The sequence below is a fragment of the Uloborus diversus genome, chromosome 2, assembly GCF_026930045.1.
Source record: "Uloborus diversus isolate 005 chromosome 2, Udiv.v.3.1, whole genome shotgun sequence".
NCBI lineage: Eukaryota > Metazoa > Arthropoda > Arachnida > Araneae > Uloboridae > Uloborus > Uloborus diversus.
This window is the reverse complement of record NC_072732.1, coordinates 111,070,964-111,089,182: the sequence shown is the minus strand read 5'-3', so window position 1 is coordinate 111,089,182 and position 18,219 is coordinate 111,070,964. Positions and strand designations below refer to the sequence as shown.

Genomic DNA, 18,219 nt, shown 5'->3' with positions numbered 1-18,219 from the left:
ACCTTTTTAAGTGTTGTCATCTTGCCCCAAGGTCAAACCCGAGTAGCATTAACTCATCAGCCGATCATCGGAATCCGATCAAACTTTGATCGGCCGATGATCGGATTCCAATGAGTTTTCATCGGAAATTGCTCCAATATGTCTCATCAGCAATAGTAGAATCCGATCATCGAAATCCGATGAATTTTGCTCCCTATACCAATGAGATTTGAAGCAATATACAAGCAGTGCTGTTCGGAGGATATGAATTTTGGATGAAAATACGATGAGATTTGGAACAATATACGAGCAGTGCTGTTCCTGGGCAATGAATTTTGGATGAAAATACGATGAGATTTGAAGCAATATACGAGCAGTGCTGTTCTGAGGCGATTAATTTAGGATGAAAATACGATGAGAAGTAGTAACAACTGCGATATAGGGACAAGCAGGAGGAAAAAAAATTAACAGTGGGAAGGGGGGTTCGCCATCTTGGATGATCACGTGACCCTTCCGCCATCTTGAAAACTTTCAGGAGGGGTATTTTCGGTTGACGTCATTTGGAACAATTATTTAATATATTTTAATTTTTTTAATAACTTGTTTATTTAATTTCTAATTTCTTACTTTTGATGAACGTGATTCATGAGTTCAATCTTAGTCGATTTAGCCGGGAATCGAACCCTGGACCTCTGGAATACGAGATTCATATGCTAACCACTAGACAAGTAATGCTCTTTCCAAGGAGGAAAGTAATGTGTTAAATGGAAAATCATTTGTGGTCCCATGTATCGGGGGGGGGGAGGGGGGCAAGGCCATGAGATTTCTGAACGGAAAGTGAGAATTTTATTCAGTGAATATACTTGTGGCGGCAGCTACTAAAGAGTCGGAGTCGATCATTTTGCCCGCAAACCGAGTCGGAGCCTGTAATTTTGGGAGTCAAATTGAACGAAGTGGAATTGCTTTGGAGAGAAATCATTCAAGAGTGGGAGTCTCATTTTGTTCGCAATTCCAGTGAGGTAATCAGGGTTGGAATCGTGGAGTTAAAGTTGAATTGATTTAGCAGCAAATCCAAGTAAACCCTTCCAAAATCAAGGAGTCGGATTTGGAGTCAAAGTCAGTCATTTTTCCTCCGATTCTCAACCCTGAATGTTGATTCGTATAGCCTTACGTTTGATCAATAGCTGGATTATTCGAATAATAAAACTTATCCTATTTTAACAGTTGGGAGATTTCCAAAAATTTTAGATTGGGAAAATTTTTATCGGAAAATTTAAACGACCTACTTTTTTTCTGATGAAATACAGCTCGGCAAATTTTCATCGGAAAATTTGATCGTTACGATCTCTTTTTCCGATGAAATACAGCTCGGCAAATTTTCATCAGAAAATTTGATCGTTACGATCTCTTTTTCCGATAAAATGTAGCTCAGCAAATTTGATCGTTACGATCTCTTTTTCAATGAAATGCAGCTCGGAAAATTTGATCGTAAGGATATAATTTTCCGATAAAAAACAGCTCATCGAAAACCGTTCTCAGATTCTGATCGCAACGATATCAGTGTGCAGTACGCGATGAGTTTAGCAGGAGTCGATGATCGGCCGAGCAAAATACGATGAGTTGATGCTACTTGGGAAGTCATCTTGCCCCAGTACTAGGGCAAGATGAGGATTTGTTAAGGCTATGAAAAAATAAAAATATCCTTCATTTATTTTATTCGAAAAATTAAATGGTAATATATTTAACACTACAAAGGACTACTCTAACAGCTCATGTGAAATTAGTTTTATTTTCCTTAAAAATAAATTAATAAACAACAAAAATTGTTAGCATAGTCATTTTGCCCCAGTCTCCCCTACTAAAAACACAATATGATTAAGATCATAGTAAAACTTTACTTACCAATATTTGATCTTCAACAAATTCAGTCATCCCATCAGATTGCATACGATTATATATCTAAAATATTAGAAAATGATAAGAAGTAATTTAGCATGATAATTTTTAAAAATGGAAAGCACCATTCAAAAACTAAGCATATCAATTTGATTAAAATAATTTCATACTGAAAAATGACTCCACAGCATAATTTCATCAAATGAATCATTTTCACATGGAGAATGGTCTTCTTTAATGTTAATGTGCACATGAAACTAAATTATTCCAAAATTAATGTAATGCACTAAGCAGAGCAATCAAAACTAATGAAGCTGTGGCTCCTCATTTAACTAATTTTGTTAAATTTCTAAAGCCTTTTTATAATCCTCTCGCATCCATTGAAACCTGCTTCCTGCATTTATTCCAGCAAAGAGTTCAATCTCATACATTTGTAGTTTTCATTCAACAGATATTAAAAATTGAAAATAAAACTTTATGAAATATTGATTACAAGTACATTTATCTAATAGAACCATGCACTAAAAATAAGTTTAAGAAAATTATATGTGCAGTCTCAAAAGGGAATAACTCATACGGGTAGTGCTGTGATGCATCAAATGCATTAAATTATAAGAAAAAAACATATTATACATTACATAATGTATGATTGTATTAGTTGCTACAAAATTTTAAATATGTTTAATTGTAATCTTCGTTGTAACTTTGAAATGTTCATAAAAGTGAATTCCAGCATAAAAAAATGTTTAGATATTAAAGAAAGAAGAAGGTAAGCTTTCCATGATGTTTATTAAATAGAAAATGCAAATTTTGACTTAATAATTTCCATGAGTAAAGCAGTCCTTTTAACTTAAAATAAAAAGTTAAGAGAAAGCAATAAGCTTATGTTCTTTGAAGAACAAATGTAGGGTAGCTTGAAAGTTTCTCAATTTTATATTGGTGTTTAAAAACTACAAACAATAAAATAAAGCCCTTCACCATAAAATAATAATAACAATACCGTCGTAAGATGTGGATCCACTTCTCGATAAGGAGCCTGGTAACCAGGTCTTGTCACAGATCTGGAAATTTTTCTTTGATATAAGCTTTCAAGGAAATTTCTTAATGTTGGCAATTTAATTAAATAGTCAAGCAGACATCGAGGCAAGGGATCTTGAACAGCATTCAACAAAACCAACTGCAAAGAAATTCCAAAAGATTTAACAAAAAAGATAAGATTAACAAACATTTTTAGCAGAAATATTTAAAAGAATGATAAAATACATGTAATAAAAACAAGAACTCTGCATTATAATAAAATTATGGCATTATAATCCATCTAAATTAAAATCATAAATTGAAGCAATAAAAATTTCAGTAATTTTAGTATGATATCGCTTAAGGATGTTTAATTATTTACCTCTTGATCAACTTGTATAACTTGATGCTTTAGAAATGGTTGAAGTAGTGGAACCAGTTTGCATTGCACATCAGCCAGATTCAAAGATTTAGCAACAACACAAATAAAACCTATAGCAGCTTGCTTAATCCATAAGTTCTGAAATTTTTAAAATTAAATACAGTTCAAAATTTGAAGGTACAGTGAAACCTCCGAATAGCGGACAGTCAAGGGACTAGAAGTTTTGTCCGTTATTGGGAGGTGTCCGCTATTAGGAGGAACTACTTAATTTACCTATTTCAAAATGGGCTGTTATTCCCTTTGTAGAACACAATCAAAACAATTGCGAAAGGTTTACTATATTTTACGTCAAGAGTAATTAATCTGTTTTTTCTTAATAAAGGTATACTGACAGCACACACTTGTCTTAAATAGCATTTAATCAATTAAAGTAATCAGTTAAAACAGTTTGACATCTCTTTTTTGCATTACAAGCCTGTTTCTCAATATAAATATTTAAATCATTTACCTTAGCAAGTCCTTCAGTGTCCCCTTTGCTCAGGAAAAAGTTTTTCAATTCTTTACTGTATTTCAGTGCTTCCAAAAATTCTCTACTTATGCAATTTTTTTATGGTTAATTTATTTATTTCATCTCGAGTATCACTATTGCATGATTGACAGTTGGCAATATGACCTTGAATATGGGCAAACCTTCTTCATATCAAAAAATTTAACAGCCCAACGAAACCACGGCGCCTTAAAGCCGACTCCTTCCGGCGCCGGTCTGCTCAATTGCATCTCCCGAGAGTCCCAGTTAGAAAAAGCACCCAGTTTTCTCTTTTTTATCTTAACTTTTGAATAGTTATTGTGTACAAAATTCATTAAAATCTTAAGAAAAACGTACGTTTATTGTTAGACTGACATCAGTTTTCACTTATCTGCTTCAACACTCTCAAAACTAGACGTAACAAAATTATGACTTTTTTTTTCTTTTCTTATTTTTCGCTGCTCACAAAAAGTACCATGTCTTTTAGTTTTTTTTTGTGCCCCCAACTTTTAAGCCCCAATCGCTGCCTCTGCCCATTACCACCCAATTCTAAGAAACAGTGATAAGGAAATGACGGGGGGGGGGGGGGGAGAATATCAGTTGTGGAGGATGAAAAGCTTTGTAAGGCAAGCAGTTACTAAGATATTCTGTGAAAAGAAAAAAAAAATGGAAGTGCTACGATCGCAGGGGAAATTTTTTGTGAAATAACTGTCCGTTATTCGGAGTGTCCGTTATTCAAGTGAATTACATGGAATGGCCTATATTGAGGGACTGGGACTTGCAAAAATGTCCGTTAATTAGAGGTGTCCGTTATTCGGGAGTGTCCGTTAAGGGAGGTTTCACTGTATTTTTTTTCTGCTTTTACAACACAACAATTAAGATAAATACTAAGCAAATAACAGTTGAAATGATATAGAAGAAAAAAATAAACAACTAAAATAAAATATTACTCAAACTGTTAAATTTCAACTTTCTTTTTGGATATGATCATCAAAAATCACACACAGCTTTCATCAGTTTAACAATTGCTTACTAAGATGCTGATTAAATTTTAGATCTAAAAGTGTATTTTTTTATATTTAGATGAAAATCATTACATATTCAACAGGGGTGTACCTAGCACGGTGTCAACCCCCCCCCTCCCCTCCAAAAAAAAAACCTTTATTTAAATGTTGCATGTAAAAGTTCTTCTAATTTTTAATAGCACATTTTCATTTACGGAAACAAAAGTTGAAGTTAGCTAATATACATTAAAAGACAGAAGATAAATATATACTATTAAAGCATTTCATTTTTTGTCTGAATGGCTGAAAAATCAAAAAGAAAAAAAATCAAGAAGCATACATTTTGAGCCAATGTGTAAATATAAATTTTAGACATTTAAATTTAAAAAAATTTAAAATCAGATTTGAAGTATTTGTACTTTTAATAAACTCTAAAATCTATTTTGGGTGTCATAGGGGGGGGAGCAGGATTTACATCCCCTCTGCTCCCCGGTAGTGATGCCACTGCATTCAAAAAGTACAACTAGGCTAAGGGTGGCAAGATCTTGGACACTACATTAAAAAAAAAACATGGTTTCAACCATCCTGTCCAAAACCCTTGCTTCCAAAAGTATATTTTTGGCGAAATTGTATTTTATGATCTAATATTAAAAAACAGAATATGATCTATTAAAGTAATATTTCTGTACCTCAGAGTCATAATTTTCACAAAAAAACGTTATATAAAAGATCATCATGCAGAAACCCTTAAAAAGTTTTAGCGTTTCTCCCCTTTTAAATATTGCACACTTAATAGCATTTCTTTGAATTATAAAAGCAGATAAAAAGGAACTAATTAAATACAATTTTAAACTGATTTAGACGGCACTTTACAAAAAACTCTTTACTGCTCGTTGGCAAAAGACTTTATCAGCGTTGAAAAGTTTAAATTCTATCCTAGAGAATTTATGCAAAAACGAAAAAGAACAAAGTACTAATAAAATCAACATTGATGTGTTGAGGGCAAATCTATCCATATGTTTTAATATAGCTGTCAATGTGTCTCTACTTGCAGAAACGTTCAAAAGATTGAGTTATTATTACAAATCAATTTAAATATCCATGAACTGTGCTCTTTTCTGATACAATGAAAAACATATTTTAATAGAGAAAAAGTAAGTTTAACAAAACGCAAACATTTACTTACAGGATGAATTAATAAAGGTATTGCTTCATTTACAAGATCATACAACATCTGTTTCTGAACAAGTCCCAGCTTTGTTAATTCAGATAATGCACACAATGCTTTGCTTATCACAAACTCTTCAGAATCTGCCAGACCCTTTAAAATTAATGTTGATTACTATACAAATATATTTTTTAAAGGTTTTCACACATTAAGAACAATATAATTCAAAATTCAGATAATCATTCAAAAGTAACTTTTGAAACTTGAAACTTGATTTATAATGGATTTACATTTTTACCAATAATTTTCGGTGTTTCAAAAAATACTGTTATAACAAAGTTGAAGTAAAAACTTAATTTATTTAATAAAAGTTACTTCATTTAACACATACAATTACTGAAAATAGAGAAATTAAAATTGTAGAATGTTCTCAATGTTTTGTGTTATTGTTTAATTACTAATGGTGTTTATTTACTAATGTTTATGCAAATTAACTGTGTTCTATTTTTCTAATGCCTTTACTTTTGGTGTGGCAACAGTGTTGTCCAATGTATAAAACTGTTGATGTTGAGGCGGTCAGGAACTTTTGCTTCATTTTTCTTCACACGAGAGAGTAAACTTTAACCATGTTTTTAATTTGTTTTTAATAAATAGTTTTGTTGAAGTCTAGGGCTGTCTCTTGACCTTAAATTCAGTAAAATTATGATGAAGTAAGAATTTAGGACATTTAATTAATGTCCCGTACCTGCAACAAGTTAAATATGTTTAGATTTAACATACAGACAGCAGCTCTGTTCTAAGCATAACAAAAATGATTAACATGGTCTCAATGATGCTTTTAATATGAGAAAATAAAATACATTGCCAAAATAAAGCTTAACTCAATATTTCTTATTTAGTCGGTGGAGTTTGTGCAAAAACATTTCACTTCCGGATACCAGTATGAAATTTTGTACAGCACTTATGTTCATATAAGAGAGCAAAAAAACGCCAGGAGGCAATTGATTGCAGGTCAAGACCCCCTGTGGTGACGTCATCAAAATGGACGTCATGTATCGGTTAGTACGTTGGTTTAACTGTTTAGAACTACATAATAGGTCATATTTTTTTAAAATTCAAATACATTAACTGAAAGTCGTTTAAAAAAGCTCTTCAACAGTGCTTAGTTTTATTTTCTACTAGAGGTACCCGCACGGCTTTGCTCATAGTAGAAAAAATAAAAGGTCATTTGATTCGCTTGTATATTTACAAACAATGGATGATGAATTTTTCCCCAATTTGCTATGTTATTTTGCACTGCCATTTTACCGTTCCTTCCTTCCTTCCTCAGGTGCACGACAGCCCTGGGTGGGCTCTGGTCTTCTCGACAATTTTTTTATGTTACGATTCCACGGTATGATAATTTTGTAATTTACTCGTCCACGTTATGATAATTTGCTAGGTAAAATGCTCTTAAAATTGAAATAGAAAAGGGACAAAATTGAATTTTCTCGCTTCGAGGTGCACACCTCCATGCTACAAATTAATTCTGTGCCAAGTTTCGTGAAAAGAGGTCGAACGGTTTAGGTGCTATGCTCGTCACAGAGAGACATCCGGAAAGATATTCCGACAAACTTTGAGCTTTATTATTAGTAAAGAAGACAAATAGTTTAATAATTATTACAATATCAACATGAAAATTTATAGGAAAACAATGACTTTCGTGTATTCTGCAATATTGGAGTAAAATTTTTACTGTTATACCTGCATTATAAAAGAACCTTTCCAGTTTCATTAAAATAAATTTGTACTTCATGTTTTAACACTTTTTGTCAGTATTTTACTTTTATATTGAATGAAAGAAAGGTTAAAATGCAGAAAAATAATCAAAGTCACCACTCTAAATGGATCTAGAACTTAATTATTAATGCTATCGTATAATAAAGCAATTGTTAAAACAGGGTTCATACACTTTTGGTTAAAAAAAGTTCCCTGACTTTTCCAGGTTTTCCAGGTGTTTTTTTAGAAAATTCCAGGTTACTCGCTTCATTCAAAATTTAAGTTTAAATAGTAATATTTTCAAAATAATTAAAATTGTTTAAAGTAGCAATGCAGAAGAACTGAAACTTCTCCCCTTAGATTTAAAAAAAAAAAATTGGATCTTTTTTCCTTTGTTTTCTCTGTCAAAATTTTAAGTTTTTTTTTAAACTTTTGTTCAAAATTGTTTTAATTTGTTTACTATTTGTTGAAAACAGAGTATTTTCAACTTTTTTTAGCGTTTCTTTGATGTCATGCGTAATATTATAGCGTTTTGCTGTAGTCCTGCAGCAACCTTTTAGCATCCGCTTTTGGTTTACAATACTTCTTTTTATTTTCTTATTAGTAGGTTACACAAAACATATTGAGCAAAATGCAAAGCTAAATTTCAGTATAAATATGATTAACTTGTTGCATCAATCGGCATACCACGTAATGCATAGTAACAAAAATCAACATCCGCCGATCATAGGCCAATGTCAATAATCTTTTTTTTTTTCCACATTAAAGGACGCTTACATTAAAATTTCAAATTTTCTTTTCCAGAAAGTAATAGTTAATTTCAAAAATTCATAACTTTTTTCACATTTAATGTTATTTTCAATAGTACACATTGATATAAACATCCAATTCTGTTTCTGGAAGTTTAAGTCTACTTTCATTGTGCAAACGATCAAATATGGCGACAAAGTGAAAAATTTAAAACAATAAGTAGATTTTTGGATTTGTAGCATAAAAGTAGAAATAAATAATTAATAATCCTTAAAAAACTACAATAAAAGGAAAATAGTCAGTATTTAGAACATAAGAGTCTAAATCAATTAAAACAAAAAAATGTTATGAAGATTAAATTTTGCATTTTTCCAGAAAATAATTACAAATTATCCGGGAAAAAGGCACAATTTGTGTTGTTTTCAATAGTTTGCATTGCAATTAACATCCAATGCCGTTTTCGGGAACTTAGGCCCTTAAAAAGTCTTGTGTACTTCCATCTTGGGAATGACCAAATATGGCGGCTATGCCCAAAAATAAGAAATTACTTTTTTAATTTGTCGCATGAAGACAATTAAAAAATAATAAATCTTCATGAAACTACAATTCAATGAAAAGTTTTTATCTTATTTGCGTCCGAGGCAGTGAGGATAAGATTAAGTTTTATGAACAAAATTTTTCATTTCTCAAGAAAATTATTTTAAATAATAATAATAATAATAGAAAAACGATTTGCAGACCATTTTTTGTTATTTTCATCAGTTTTCAATTGAAGAAAACATCCAATTCTGCTTTGTTTTTAGAAACTTAGGAATTTAAGGATCGTATCTACTTCCATCTTGTGAATGACCAAAGATGGCGACTACGTTTCACACGTAGCTGAAATGATTTTCCGATCAAAAAAAAAGAAAAAAAAAACGATTTTCCCCGATCGACGCTCCCATCTACAGGTTGTGCTTCCGAAGCAGTAAATTGTCTTCTCTCCTGTTGAGTTTGTGCATAATTCCTGTTCACCTGATTTTTTTTTTTCCTTGGGAACTACTGAGAGCTAAAAATGGCGGCTGCTGAAGATTTTTTGGGTCGCCACTTTTTCATTGCTTTAAAATTCTTACAATTTTTTTAAATACATCGATAAAAATGAAGATTAGATCTTATGGTACTTAATTCCTTGGGGAAAAAAATGGAAAAAAAAATTTTGGAGGACAAAATTTGAAAACTCCCTGACTTTTCCCTGACATTTTTGACAGTGTCATTTTCCCTGACAATTCCCGGTTTTCCCGGAATTCCCGGAGCGTACGAACCCTGTAAAATGCTTACATTTTAAACATATAAGAGAAATAGACGAAAATTTCATGTTTTAATACAAAGAAAAAGTACCTGTTATAACAAAAACTGTAATAAGTTTTTTAAAGAACGTTTTACTTATTGCACTGACCCTCACAACTACAAAGAAAGTGTACAATTCAGACCTGATCTGACGCATCGACAGCGTGTAGACATCTCCTTGCACTTGCATGTTATAAGTTCCTGTAAATTCTCCATTGTTATTTCGGGGTGTGCATACCAAAGAGGTTCAAACTCTTCACCGATTTTTACCCATCCCCACTGATATGGATCCAAGAGCTGAAAATTTTGCTGAAGACATTTTGTTCCTAGTAAACACTGCAATATTGCTCTCTTAAGGTGATGCAGAAGAACGTTGCTAGATGGCGGAATACAATCAACTGGTCTGTTTTGCTGGGTGAAGAAAATTCTCCTAGCCTCATTTACGGTTTCCACTGAGCTTGATGAATAATAAGTCAGGACTACGAAGCGCTGAATAAGTAGGAAATGCTCATCGTCTTCATTGATGCTCTCGGGTACTTTAGTATAGTACAAAAAACTTTGTCAACATCTCTAATTACCAGCCACATTTTCCATGCAGTACCTAGTTTTACCAATGCTGGCAAAACTAGACACCGTGTGCTCATGCAAAGGCATGGGAAAAAGGCAGAAGATCTGGAACACCTTGTGGAACTTTATGGTGCAAAACGTAGATGGAAAGATACCGCAGATATTTTCCACTTCCATACTCCACCCACAGCTCTTGCAGTTTCGGAACTCAGAACATAGCAATCACTACATCATCACTGTCAACAATTTTCACGCTGATCTTTGCATGACTCGAGTATTCCATTGCATGCTGCACATAAAGGAATAGCCTCGGATCGGCTTCTTCGTGGGATACAAGAGACATGGTTTCAAAATTGTTCTTGATTGAAGCGATTACAGTGTCTTTGTAGGAGTATACAACCTGCTTCCCATCTGGTAGATCCATCTTCACGAGATTTTTTGCCAAAAATTCGAAAAGCTCCTCTTTATTTTCATCTTTTGCAAGAAATTTAGCAAATGACTTTGGTATTAAAACATTGGATTTAATACTTATTCTTGGTTCAGATCCTCTCAATTGTCTCGTGTCGCTTTCCAAACTTTTTTTTGAATACAGGTCAAAAACTAAATCTACCCTATGAATGCTTTTTAGTCTCATTAATATGTACGGCTTCACAATCTGATCGCAGTTTTGTTGGACAGTTCAAGTAGACTGAGGAACAAGCATGTGAATCAGTGCAACCCCATCAATGAACAATTTGGTTCCGGAATAGCTGTCAAAACCAGTCCAGTTGATTGGACGATACAAAAAACTACATCAGACTTTTTTCTTGGTTTCCTAAATTTGCCAAGGTTGGATATAGAAGGTGGACACGAGCTGTTTTCATGAGAAAAAATTCTTTTACATCCATTTGAATTTCTTGGCAGGCAACATATAGCTCAGTAAAAAGAGTGCTGCCCCTCCTCAAATCAACAATGTTTTGCTTGTCTTTGGACTGAACAGAAATATTTTTCTACTCATCAAGAGGAGATTGTTTCTTTTAATAACATCATGTATGGATAACTTTCTTAACGCTAAGCAATCTTCTACAAATGTATTGAATTGGCTTGCGCTGACATCACAGAAATGTCACTTTTTTCCGAGAGAATAATTTTGTTGCTGTTTATTATAATTAAATCGTCATCTTTGAAAGGATTTCTGGATTCCTGTGTTCTTCAAATGTTTCAACTAGGCTGAAAACATGAGTTTCATACCGAATACAAAAGCTTCTAGTATCTTGTATCTAGCTTTTCAGTAGTGACGTCAGACTTCAGGCTCTGATTTTCTTCAAAGTCCCCAATCATGCGCACAACTTCCGGTCCAGCAACCATCTATTGTATCAATGATGCTTCATGACTTAAAACGTGATCGATTAGTTGATGATTTTTAAATTAATTTGTTGTTTTGCTCATGCAAATGATCGTGTACCATCCTGGAAAATATCCTCTCAGTTTTGGAGCCAGATATATTTCCCCTATGAAACTCCTGAAAAGTAGCTGGATGCATTTCTGGTAACTGCTTCAAATTGAACAGAAATACTGAAGGCCATCGGGCATAATTTGTATGATCAAGAGCATACGTCCATGGACACATGTTCTCAAGAGTGACAGTAAAATCTGAGAAATTTCCTTGACGAATAGTGCGCACCAGAAGTAAAGTATAAATTCTTTATCCATGGTGATCTTCCAGTACTTAAACTGAGGCAATTCTTCTGATCTTCGCTTGATCCAGTCTGTAAATGTTTCGTCTATATCTTTTCGATTATGATACGCTTTCTCTAACAGAACTCGGAGAGTAGTTACTGCAAAATCGTGAGCCTATCGACTTCTCTTCACATGGGAAACTTTTAGTGTTCTTTCTGCTCTTCCCGATGTGGTTGCATGAGCTTCTACAAGGAGTTCAGTTCATCCACTTCCTTCAAGTCATGTACCTACTGCAGATGAAACAGCGATTTGTGGAGACCACCTGACATGACCAACATTTTATCTTCCCCATACTCATTCAGCACAGCCCACTGAATAGATTTTAGCAGGGCGTAGATGGGACCCAGATTACAAACACTCAATTCATTAAATATTTTACTTTTTCAAAAGCACATGAAAGAAATGATTGCAACCTATGTTAGTATTTTGAGGTCACATGGACCAAATGAAGGAGAAAAATTTATTCTATAAAATCTTGCAAGTTTTAAATACGGTCTGTTTACTGAAAAGGACGTAAAGGAATGAATACAACCCATATGATAATTTTAATGCTAGATGGAACCAACAATCGAAGTTATCGATTTCAAACCGTAATAGAATTATATGACTGATCTTTATTTGATATTATTTGCTACAGCATTAACCAGTCAAATATTCAATTATTGAAAATTATATCGGAATAATAAACATATCACTATGGAATTAATTATTGCTGAGAACAGCAGAACTGGAAAGAAACGAGCTAGGCGAACTGTAATCCAAAGTTATAGCTTGTTGGCGGGAAAAAATCGAGTAGTCGTTCTGGTTCTTGCCGCTAGACGGCAGACGTTTGCACTTGCAGGAGAAGTGAATTATTATGTGATAATACATATGTGTATTTAATCCAGTAAGGAATTTTTAATTAAAAGTTCAGTGCAGGTTAGATGCGGCGGAACAGTTGGAACAGTTCAATGAGAATGCCCCTCCCCTCCCGCCCCATGTAGTTACGTTATTGCAGTGAAATTTTTTAAACTATTTACTAAGGGGGAGGGGGGAGAACAAATGCATATTTTTATAGTTTATTTTAGAGCTTTTATTTATTGTAGCTGTTTTTTACGGAAGAATGATTTCTAATGGCGTTTTCAGCAGTTAAATGAAACTTTTCACCTTTTTACGATGGCCATTTTAACACTAGAACGACTGACATTTTCTGTATACCTAGAAAGACTGAAGGAGCCAGTGTGGCCCCTACCCATTTTTGGAGTGAATTCTTTTAAAAATTCTTCCTGAGGGAGTCCACATGTCTGATACACCTTCTTTCATGACTAAATAAAAACTTAGTACTTAATTATTTTTAGTTTTTCTCTCTATACTGGGCAAAAGGTTGAATTAGTTTTCCTTTCTAAGAGCAATGGCCACCGTTAGGATGATAAGCAGTTGGTACTGTTTATAGCATTTGGATATCCAATCGGCTGCATAAAGAGGAAGTTACAGGTTAAACTAGAGTGAATGGCATTTTTTTATGCTACAACAATTAGGAGAAAAGAAAAAATAAATTTTTTAATTGTCAAAATGCTTAGGAGCCACTGTGGCCCCTCCCGTCTTTCTAGGTATAAGGATCAATATTAACAGTACTATGAGGCGAATGATTAAATGATTAAACAAGCATTCAAATAGTGTCATATAATGAAAAGTCAGAAAATTCTATTAAGTTCTGTTAGATATTATCCGAGTTATTAAACAACAAACTATGCGAGGGGCCACACAGGCCCCTCCGTCTTTCTAGTGTTAATGACGGAAATTTTAATAACTCTAAAACTACTTGTCTTAGGAGGAAAAATCAATCTCTCTTAAATAGCTCTTCTAAAGCTCTTTCAGATGATACGCATTCATATCACAATATAAAGATCTGTAATGTAGTTCTAAGCAGTTAAACGTACGTACTTACCTTTCCAGGCGGCCATTTTGATGACGTTAATTGTAATAACTCTTAAACAATTTGTGATAGGGAAAAGGTCAATCTCTATTAAATAGCTCTTTTAAAGTGCTTTTAAATGATATACTTTAATATCGCAATATTAAGATATCCATAATAGAGTTCTAAGCAGTTAAACGAAAGTACTTTTCTTAATAAGGCGGCCATTTTGATGACGTCATCACAGGCGGTTCATGACTTCTGATCAAATGCCTCCCAGCGGAATTTTGTTTTTAGATCTGTACATAAGCACTGTGCAAAATTTCAGACTGGTATCCGGAAGTGAAATGTTTTGGGTATTTTTGTCACAAACTCCACGGACTAATTTGAAATTTTTCAGATAAGAAGATTCACCCCCACCCCCTTACAAACTTGAAATTACTTTGAAAATTTTGTTTTCTTTTTAATGAGTTTCTTTAGGCTTGTGCATTATCCTGTTTACTTAATGCTGTTAAAAATGCACTTGAATTTAAAAGTCAGAAAATAGGTCATAAGGTCAAAATGCAACTGAACTCATAAATATAGCGCACCTCCTTTCTTCCTGACCTATTTTTTAAAAATGGGCTTGTTTTCCCAGATGACTGACAGGTGCCTCAAGTTCTTGGTTGGATAATACATTTTTTCTATTACAACAAGAAGCATTTTGTTAAGTTTTCAATTCTTCATTCATTTTTTTACTTTTTCTTAAGTTTCCAAAAGTTTAGTCTTCTTAAATGCACATACACAATTTATGTGTCAACAATCCATAACACAATTATCATCACATGTTATTACTATACATTGCACCCTTTAAAAACATGAAGAGAAAAAAAAAAGATTTGCTGTCTTAATAGACCCTTTCTCCTCTGCCCAATCACTACCTTTTAGCTCTAAGTCTCAGGCTGCCCCTCCCCCTCCTCATTTTGAATTTGAAGGCCCCTCAACATCTGGGATTGGCAAAATTTTTCTGGGGAGACCTACCGAATGTTAAGTCTTATAAGCCCTCCCCTAGCTTTCTGAATCTGACCGTCTTTGGGTTGTGATATTTATCACTGGGCTGTGGTTACCAGGACTCAGAAAAGGACTTTACTGGAACACTATTTCTCTAATTTAACATGACTAAGAAGTCCTTTCAATAAATGAATTATTAAGTTAGCTTATTAATACCTGTTGTAGAAGGGGCTTCAGTATAGGACAGCACTGCCAACCAACATAAGCAGCCACACCAACAATAGAATCAAAAAATGAGCCTCGTAAATGTCTGTCTTCCTGAAAATTTAGTCAATTTCAGCAATTGCCACGTGATTCAGTATTTCATTCAATGACAGAGATATAGAAAAATCAAACAGATGTTTTTTTTTTACCTTGTCATTCAAATATGTTATCATATGAGAGAGCAGAACATCATTACCTGAAATAAAATCAAAGAACAATTAAAAGCATTTTCCTTTTTACGAATGTTGTTGAGCTTGAATTTTTTCTTCAAACAGAGAGTTGAATTTCTTTTACGCTGAACTTTTTTAAGTGAGAAAAAATATTTCCTCTACATCGAAATTGTAAAAGGTTGAAAATGGTTTGTACGTATTTTAACAAATGTACAAAAGTATTAGATATTATCAAGCTAAACTTAACTATGTAATAAAAATTAAGGTAGGGGAGACCGGGGTTAATTGGCATAGGGTTTAATCGGCATTGTGATTTTAAAAAAACTCCACGGTTGATTCAGAGCGCCACTGAGCCTGTCACGTGATTATCATTGATATGTCTATCTTGTATGAGAACGTCAGCTGGATCCAGCCATTGCTTTGAGGGGAAGGATTGAAAATGTGATTTTCATATCAGTAAGTAAAGTTTTGATTATTCAGTATTTGTTGTTTTGTATAGTAGCGTATTCACACAGATTTAACATTCACAAGTTTTTAGAATTTTTGGGCATTTAGCTAAGAGGTTATAAGTCCATTTCTGCTGTAGTTGATGAATATTTGTTTTGGCCCCCATGTTTATTTTACATATATCATTTTTACCGTAAATACTACAGAAAAAAAAAGAAAAATCAAAAAGTGCAAACTGTGCCAACTAGCCCTGGGCTCCCCTACTTAAACAAGTATTGTTGTAGAGATTACATATAATATCAACAAAATTAAATTTAATAGTTCAGTTTCGCATGAATAATCAGACTGTTTTATTTTTATGTTTGTTTTAAATTTTAATGCTCACAAATAGAAAATAGTAAAGCTTACTACCTCGAGCAAAACCAAACACTTTCCCTACAAGAATCAAAAATTAAAAACTAAATCTTTTAAAATACTATTACTACAGTGCAGCACCGTTTATACGTTTTCAAAGAGACTGTAAGAAGAAAGCATATAAATGAAAAAAATGTATAAGAGGAATACGTTAACAAGTATTAGACTCTGCAGGGACCAATTTAAAAAACACATAATTGATTAAAATGTATAAAAGAGAAACATAAAAACAGTGACTGTAATAGTAACTTTCAGTCATCTTTTCAGAAAATGACTTGAAAAATGAAAACATGTTTTTTTTTTATTGATTAACTTTTTTGTGGACAAAACAAACCTAAAAGATCTTTTTTTCTTTTAAGATAGAAAAATAAACCTTTTTGTCTTCCAAAGAACACACAAAGTCTTCTAATTCCTCTCTCAAGCAGGGTCTGTTTCACAGCATTAGCAGGGTCGCTTAAAAGTGTCGTGACACTTTGTTGGACAAGTTCTTGAAGAGCTTGCAGTTCATGATCATAGGACACCTAAAAAAATAACCACACACATCGGACTAACTTACATGTTTAAAAAATCACAACTACATGGTTATTTTAAAAGTAAAACTATTCTTTAAAATATTGCTTTTAAATTCCACCAGATGCTGAAGAGGAAGGCATAACTACTGTAAAGGAAGCTATAATATTGAGGGAACATATGAACACACACAGACATACCGTAAAAACCCGAAAGTAACCCCCCTATAGATTACAGCCCTCCCTTTTTGTGGAAAGTGAAATCATTTTAAAATCCGGAATATACCCCCCCCCCCTTTCACCTAAAAAAATTTCCAATCATCTTCATTTGCCACTCCCACCAAAAAAAAAAGGATAACATTTTCTGCTTTACTTGGAAATCATTTATAAAGGCTTACCCCCCCCCCTCCCCATGTGCAGGTTTTCTTTTCTTTAAAAAAAATAAAGAAAAGAAAACAATGTTTTGAACAAAAAAAGAAAAAAAAAAATGGTCTCCACAGTTTATTCCTTCCAAAATGTCTAGAATCCTTTTGATGCAAGGGCGCCTGTTTTGTTATTATTATTTTTTTGTTCATAGTATTATAGCAGAAATTTATATGATTGTACTGCTTTTTATTCATTTCGGAAGGAGCATTTTTTGTTCTGACTTGTGAAAATGAACAATCTTCAACACAACGCCATTTTGAAAATGAAAACGTGGCGCCATTTCGGAAATGCATTGCTTAAAAAGTAGAGCCAAACTTAAAAATAACCTCTTTTAAAGGAGAAATAAAGTAATTGAACGAGTTAACGATCATCAAAAATGTATATTTCGCAAAATCAAATAAGAGATTTTTCTCTGTTTACGTTCGCGAACTTTGCAAAGCCCAATCTTCGAAATTACGATCTTCGCAACGAATTTGTGGCCGTGATTGCGATTTTTGCTTTTATTCTGAAACAAGAACATTAAGATTTTGCTTCTTTTACAGTAACCTTAAAACATTCAGTACATGATGAATTTTCAAGCGATAAATTATAGGAATTTTGCCAACTTAAGGTACAAAATCCTTTCTTTTGAAAAAATGGCGCCCACATGCAATTTATTACTTCTAGAAAATTATGACAGGTTTTTATGAATTAATTTCTCTCTTCATTAATATTAACTCTTATTTACTTATTTCTTTTCTGTACGCTAAAATTAATACAACTAGAAACAATTATTTCGGCTCATTTTTCAAAAAATCTCGATTATAACCCCCCTTCTTCTGAAATTAGCAAGTTTTGTTTTGAAAATAGGGGGGGGGGTATTTTTGAGATTTAACGGTAATAAAATCAATGTCTTTTAAATTCCTAGATGAAAAAGAATGGCTGAAAATGATCAATTATGCAAAGAAAAAAAAAAGACTTTCACCTACATTTTAAAAGGTAGTAATGTCTTATCAATGATATAATTCTTTTTT

The 18,219-nt window shown here is 33.1% G+C and overlaps 1 protein-coding gene across 2 annotated transcripts in view; it reads right to left on the bottom strand.

Moving 5' to 3' along the window:
• The window catches only part of LOC129217239 (phosphoinositide 3-kinase regulatory subunit 4-like), an 84,354-nt gene that overhangs the window by 31,688 nt on the left and 34,447 nt on the right, over positions 1–18,219 (bottom strand). For both annotated transcript variants that reach the window (XM_054851512.1, XM_054851511.1), the window contains exons 16-22: positions 16,645–16,792; positions 15,390–15,436; positions 15,193–15,294; positions 5,991–6,125; positions 3,275–3,412; positions 2,876–3,052; positions 1,882–1,938 (exon numbers count right to left, since the gene is read on the bottom strand). In XM_054851512.1, coding sequence (XP_054707487.1) covers positions 1,882–1,938; positions 2,876–3,052; positions 3,275–3,412; positions 5,991–6,125; positions 15,193–15,294; positions 15,390–15,436; positions 16,645–16,792 — 804 coding nt within the window. The remainder of the gene's footprint in view (positions 1–1,881; positions 1,939–2,875; positions 3,053–3,274; positions 3,413–5,990; positions 6,126–15,192; positions 15,295–15,389; positions 15,437–16,644; positions 16,793–18,219) is intronic.